This window comes from Melopsittacus undulatus, chromosome 2 (genome assembly GCF_012275295.1).
Source record: "Melopsittacus undulatus isolate bMelUnd1 chromosome 2, bMelUnd1.mat.Z, whole genome shotgun sequence".
NCBI lineage: Eukaryota > Metazoa > Chordata > Aves > Psittaciformes > Psittaculidae > Melopsittacus > Melopsittacus undulatus.
In genome coordinates this window covers 43536885-43544304 of record NC_047528.1, presented here as the reverse complement: position 1 = coordinate 43544304, position 7420 = coordinate 43536885, and the positions used below count along the sequence as shown (strand labels likewise).

General features: G+C 34.5%; 1 protein-coding gene across 2 annotated transcripts in view; it reads right to left on the bottom strand.

Annotated features, from left to right (window-relative positions):
* Nucleotides 1–208: 208 nt before the first annotated feature.
* NDFIP2 (Nedd4 family interacting protein 2) overlaps nucleotides 209–7420 on the bottom strand; it is a 46384-nt gene continuing 39172 nt past the window's right edge. For both annotated transcript variants that reach the window (XM_034074552.1, XM_034074553.1), the window contains 2 exons: nucleotides 3914–4019; nucleotides 209–2068 (listed from right to left, as the gene is read on the bottom strand). In XM_034074552.1, the coding sequence (XP_033930443.1) occupies nucleotides 3916–4019 (104 nt within the window). In that variant the 3' untranslated portion in view covers nucleotides 209–2068; nucleotides 3914–3915. The remainder of the gene's footprint in view (nucleotides 2069–3913; nucleotides 4020–7420) is intronic.

Here is a 7420-nt window from a genome sequence, read left to right as displayed (position 1 = left end):
AAATAATCAATACTACCTGCTTCACACAGTTGTACCAATTCGTTAAAAAGAAATGTCCTTACAGCTGGTTGCATAAAATGGGATGAAAAGAAGAGCAGAGAGTATTGGTTAGTACTCATTTTGGCAACTGATTTGTCTAGAATTCCATGTTGACACAAATATTGCAATGTGTATTTTTCAATATGAAACAGGAAAACACCAGAAAGTATAAGTCTTAATTAGCAAAACAAAGCAATGTTTTATTATCCATTTCCTTTTTGTATGGACAATGAATGCAAAAACCCACAGAAATAAACAGATGAGTTTAGAAGGAAATCCCAATCCGATATTGAACATAATGCTAAATTTTATTCTTTCCATAAAAACCTGGGAAGTGGAGGTGCCCTTAAAGTTTTAGTCTGTCAGTATCTCTGAAAGATCAAGAATATTAATAACATGACCAGTTTATATATGTATATTTTAAACATTCATTATAGATACAAAACTGAATACAGCACTAGCTTAAAACAACATAAACCTCACTGTTCTTAAAGTTAGTAATAAAAAGGCAAAATTCTAATATAAAAAGAAAAAGTGGAGGAAGTATCTGTAATTTTTTCCTCAAAGGTGCAACCAACAGCTAACGTATTTTTGCAACCGAGATTCCAGTTGTCCAAAGGACTGAGAGATGTATTCTCCCACTCAAGGAGAATCCTAAATTTCATTAACTTTAAAGGAAACCACACATGCATGAACAGCAGGCAGTACCCCTTAAAGAGATGATGTTTATAAGAAATTAATGGTAAACCTTAAATGAACTTTAAGGAGAGGTGCAACACATTTTCTACCTTCAGAGCTTTAAAAGTAAGATAATTTTTTTCTACCTCTTTGTAGATTATTTAAAAAATTACCTTACATTTAAATTAGTTTATTCTCAGGAAATGGCAAAGTATTTATTATAAACAAGAATTATAACATGACTTTTCTTTTGAGAAGCCCTCAGTGTGTGCATTGTATTTATACTAAGCTCAAGACTTCTTAAACAGAACCAGTGTTATACTCTGTCTCAGGAACAAAGGTGCACCTATGCGGATTCAACTGCATGACCAAGGACTAAACATGTAAGGCTGTCCAGCCCTGCTAACATGAACAAAGCAGTGCTAGGTTAACAGTTGGACTTGATGATCTTAAAGGTCTTTCCCAACTGAAACAACTCTATGATTTTAATGGGATCATGCATATGAATAACATATTTCAGGCTCAAGCCCAAACCAGTTAATAACAATGCATGTGAGGAAAGTTAGGATGAGACAAACAACTCAATGCCTCTACCTCCAAAATTACATCTAATAGTAACTATACCCTTAACAAGCCAATTAACAAAAAATATGTATATAGCTATAAGATTAAACAAAATTTAGAGAATATGCTGTTACAAAATATATTTTGACATATTTCCTAAGAAGCAATTCAAACAGTCATTTATGCAGTTATTTACAGGGGACTCAAAGTGGAGTATCATTTTAAGCAAACCAGTATATTGGCTTGAATTTGATAAAATATTGGCAAATGCAAGTTTGTAACCAGGAATTTTGAGGTTTAGTAAACTCGAAAAGTGTTCTACACAATCATTAAATGAATCTAAATTATATTAAAAAACCCCTGTCTAAACGGGTTAATCTGAATCATTTAATGCATTTCATTGTATTCAACGTTCAGATCAACAAGTCAGTGGTACATACACGCTGTGAAACAAGTTACCACTTAAATCTTTCAGACACAAGAAGCACAGATTAACCGAGTTTGATTGTACCTAATCTATAGTAACAGATGGTTTGTTCTTACTTGAATACTTTTTAACAAGCACATATACAAATGTGCTAAAACAAAAGGCAGCAATTATAAATATTTATTAGAATGATCAGAACTGGTATTTGAGCATAAACCATCCTGTCATTTGTTTTTGAAGCCGTATCTTCACTAATTTGTCTTCTGGTTTTAGTAGTCTTCTATCCTATTAACTTGCAGGGTTACACATCATCTGGAAGCGTCACACTGGTATAGGAAAGGAATGTCTGTTCGATGCAGTCTGAAGATAAAGAAAGAGCTGTACTTCAGTTCACTGTGGTGATTCACTAGAAGGAGCATTGCTAACTGATGTTAAACCTAGAAGCAGCAAAGCAGCAGTAGCCTGTTTCCCTCCCTCATGTCAGAGGAAAAAAAAAGCAATACCTGTTGGTTTTTTGTCATTTCAAAAGAGCACCTGAAAATATTTTGTACCTGTAGAGTTAATATTTGTTATTTATTAAAAATAATAGTCACTGTAGAGGAATTACCTGTCTATGCAAGAACAAGGAAATCTAAGTGTGATAGCAATTAATCTGAACTCCTTGTTTCAATACTTAAAGATGCCTCAAAAAAGAGTAGTATTTGTGTGTCCAGCTCTGTCAACTCCACAGACCTTACCAGCCCATGCATCTCAGTGATGCTTACAGGTAAAGAAAATTTCAAAGACGTTGAACTCAGACAGAACAACTCATTAACTTCAGATAATGCTGAATTAGATAGTGTTTAGTCCAAAGCAGAGCTGTAACTGCAGGAGAGCAGTCACACACCCCATTATCCTATACTCTCATTCTCTTTAAGCTACGATTTTCAAATACCAATTAGTCCTAACAATTGCTTTTTAGATAGTACTTTTAAGTTTTACTGTACTGAAAGCTAACAGATATTTTCCCTCTAGTCACTACAAATTTTGGTATTCTAAAGAGGTTACCATATTACAAGGAAAAGGAGGAATACGTAACTACCATAAATAGGAAATGCTGCTGTGTAGTAAGCAACCTGAATTGGCAACTAAAAGGCATTTTAAGTCCCAGTTATTTAACTTTAACTTACTGCATAATTTTGACCAAACAGCCCATTAGAAATAAATACTATGTTACAGTTACATTAAGGGACTTCTTCTATTATCAAGAACTATACTTTATAGCATAGATACTTACCATCAGCTGGTTTTAAATATCACTGTATTATACAAAAGGAGTTTTTTTTTTCTAGCCAAATAGTGTCTCAATTTTTTTTTCAGGCTTCAATAATGTGTTCCTGGTTATTTCATATCAATCCTGTGAGCAATACTGGAGAAAAGCTATGAAAACCTGCTTTATTACAGCAAATATAGCTTCTCAGTTAAGTCAAAATGCAGTATTTAAGCATTTTTAAGTAGAGTGCAGAGTAATGTAAATGCTGCAATACTAATTTCCAGGCTTAAATTTATTTTGTCACGCAACTTAAATAAAGCTGAACACAGATGGAGATCCCTGGTTTAAATGACATAGTGACGTCCAATATGTCCAGCTACAGGATAAAAAGTATTAAAAAAAGAAAAAAAATGAGTGGATATATGCCAGACTGATTAGTCAACTACCTAAAGGATATATAAAGCACACTGCTGCATTCACAGTAATCATACTTGTACACAACTGTCTTAATCCAGTCCTGTGAAAACTCATCTATTGTTTGCATGTTCAGAACCATGTCAATCAGATTTAATATGCAGGCAGATTAGCACTTCCTAACTTGCTGACAAGAGGTTGACTACTAAAGCTAGTGTTTCAAGACAAAGGACAGTATTCTGACAGGCAGCAGATACTGTTTCTTGCTTAGGAAAAACAACAGTTTCCTCTTCAGTTTTGTTACTGAATGCTAGTTCCAGGGAGGACTGGAGGCAACAAGGATGCTCTATTTACTTTAAAATTCCATGACTTCAAGAGACAGCAGATATTTCCAAGTCCATGTAGAATATACACAACATTCATGACAGACGTTCAAAAGCCATGCAACTTCTGTTAGGTGACAGAAGTTTGATTATTTAAGTATTTCATTCCGCTCTGTTTTCCTGGGAAAGATAATATTACCACTAAAAATTGCTTACCTTTAGTACAAGAAAAAAAACCTTGTTCTGTGAGCAGCTGCCATGCTTTCAGACATATTTCTGACTTTGAGATAATTGACAAAGCCTCGAAAGAACAGGAGGAGTCCTGAAAATGTAGAAAATCCACAAAATTAAGAATTTCAATTTAAGTACACACTCTCACAGTATTCTTATTTAAGTCATTAAAAATCTAGACTAGACAAAGTAAAGCAAGGTCTTTATGAGTCATTCACAAATTCAACAGGCAAGTCTCCTGGTTTTATCTTCTGACATAAGGATATCATCTGCTAAAAATGAAAATCCTTCAAAAGAATAAGGGGGGAAAAAAGAATAGATGCTGCACATTCTTTTCAAGTAGAACTTTTAAAACAAGTTACCAGTGTGTTAGTAGAATACCCAAACCACAAAACATATCTTTAAAATATTTAAGATAAAGGTTTTGCAAGTCAAAAGAGGGGGAGAGAAAAACAAAAACAAAACAGACAGTACAGACTGCTGTAGCAACAAGCGAATAATAAATTAGGGTAGATTATGGCTTGAGATTTAACTGGTGAGGAAAATACCTGTCCAAGAAGAGGAAGAACAACAGTCAATTCAAAGAAAATTACTAAACACTTTATGATTACTTTTTTTTGTCAACTCCACATTTCAAATGATTTTTAAATATTTAAAACTTAATTTGAAAGAATATTTCCATTCTGATGAGAAGAACCATACAGAACAGTCACACAGAAGTCATCACTGCAACAATGGAACTCACTAACATGATGCTGTCAGCATCATTTTAACAATTCAGAGATTCATTGGACACATGAACAAACCTAGAAAAACACATTGTTGCACAGTGGACACAGCTCTCTGGTCCATTTTCCACCACTAAGTAAACTTCAGATTATTCCATTCATCAGTTGGATCAAGAAGAATCCAACAGAGATAAAACAATCCTCCCAAAGAGTGGGAGGCTGAAATATGAATTCCTCATCCAGTGGAGAGAAACATGAGCCTATAGATCAATTCTCCTTCTTTAATTAACACATATATGTTTATATGGATACATACACCTATGTATTAAGATTCCAATGTTCAAATAAAAAGCTAAACTTAACAAATTTAACAAAAGATTTCATCCTTTTCTCCTGCATCTTAATAAGCAATCTCTTTGGTTACACTGATTATTTCTTTACCTGATGCACTTTTTGTTCCTGCTGCCCTGGCTGAGATACTGACTTTTTCCTATAATCATTTCATCCCTAAATGATTTTTATTTGTGATTTTTTTTAACCTTTTTTTTTTGTTTTTTTAAACCAAAGCCCCATTAAAACAGACATGCAAATGAAAACAAAAACAACCCTCCCCAAACCAAACCAAACCAATAAACCCCAAACAAACACAAAACAGTGTACTAATCAGTGGAACTTTGACCTAAGCAAAATAAATTTCTGTGATTAAAGTGAATTCTGTCTGGAGAGGAAGGAGCAAGATCTGCATCAAAAGTCTTTTACAAAAGCTGCTACCCCGATGCTACCAGAGATAGTCCCATGTCCAACTGAAAAGCAGCTGAAACAGCACAAGGTGGGCAGGCAGCTCTTACGGTACTTGAAAGCATATTTTCTGCATTACACACATTTGGAAAATGAGTCCAAGTTCAACCCATATTTTATATTTCTCTAGTTAGGAGAAAAAAAAAAACAACACAAAAAATACCACCCCATTTTCCATTGTGTTCCTCTAAAGAAACATTGGCTAATGTTTAAATTTTAAAGTTAGAATTGTCTCTCTCCAATTTATTAACTGTACATGACAGCTCCTTGGAAGTAGACCACTTCACTTTGCCATGAAGTACAAGCAGATTTTTCCAGATGCTGACAGAAGAGAGGAGAAGATGGCAATACGCGGGCTCAAGTATGTCAAAGGACTATGAAAAGGAAAGAATCTAACTCAGTTAATTCACCTCTGAAAAGACACAGGATATGCTCCTTTGTGTACTCTAATGGGAAGGTTACCTGAAACAATGAAATACAGATCTGGTTGGCAGTGCTCTCCTGACTTGACAATACTCCTCCATGTTCTGCTAAGTAGTTCTGTTGGGTTAAATACTTCTATGGTGTTCTAGCAATCTCATTATATCCACTTTATCAGTTTAAAAACACTGCTGGCTTTTTTTCATGCAAAAATTTGTAAGAGAAGCCAACCTTGACTGTTGGATGCATACTGCATGCCTCACAATGCCTTTTATTCCATGATATATTACAAATTTGAGAGTTAAATTAAACTAAAAATAAAAATAAAAAAACTTCAGTTAAGACTGAAAATAAGGGTTTCTCAAATCTAAGAGAGCTAACTTCTCAAAAAGTGCTGGAAAAGACAGTAAAAAGAGGAACTACAAATGCACAGGTTTTGCTACAAACACGGTGGGGGAAAAAGATAGGGGAAGAACACACTATTTTCATCCAAGTGAAAAAAGTGTCAAATCTCAATCTCAGGCATCAGAAGGTTCATACCTGAAGAATCATTTCACCTCTTAGTTAAATACAATCACCTCAGAGTACGAAAGCATTCAAGGGACTGATGCTGTAATGTGTCAAACTGTGCACAACAGTACAGCAAGCTGAGTATTAAGAAGTCTGATGAATGCCCTTGAACCTTACTAAAAGGCAAAGTTTTAAACATAGTTTAAGATTTCAGGCATTTCTTGTGAGATAAACAGCAAGTCACAAACACTATGTGAGTTTTTTTCTTAGTTTGGTTTTTAAATTTACTCAACATTTTATTCTAACATTTGCTGCTAGCCACGAGTCAACTGACTCAAAGGGAAGAGTGCCACCTACTGAACTATGCTTCAGAGCTAGAAAATAAAATGGATAGGGGCATTCACTTCTGGGAAACAAAATCACTCCAGCTTCCATATTCAAATTATAAAATGCACAATTGAAAAAAATGGTACAGTGGTTGGGGTTTGGTATATCTTAACTAAAAACAGACAGAAGAGGAGATTTTGAGGTATATAAGAACATGGGCAGACAGACCTCTTAAAAGCAAGCTGACATCACAGGAGCACTGTGATCAGAAAGCATTAAGCCATTCTTTCGTCTGAGTAACTACTGACACAGAATGCATTTCAAAGTACTAGAAAAGGACATTTTGCGACTTATGTACAGGACAGCAGACTGCTTTCGTAGGATCAGTCACGTTTCCTAAAATTTAATACTTACCATTCAGGTTTATACATGCAAGTATTAGAGATCCCTCAGTTTTTAATATGTTCTCTACATAAAGCTGAAGTTTCATTATACAGTTCTACAACCCCAAAGCAGTAGAAGCAGCTTAAAAAGCGCAAACTACAAGTCTCAGGTATGCTCATAATTACATATGAACAAAAAATTTTTGAGCTTCAGGTTATTTGAATACTCTGCAGCAGCTCATACAATAACACCACTATGGTAACCAATAAACTTGTGAATACTATGGAAATAAAAATAACACACAAATCTATCAGCAGCTTCAGAA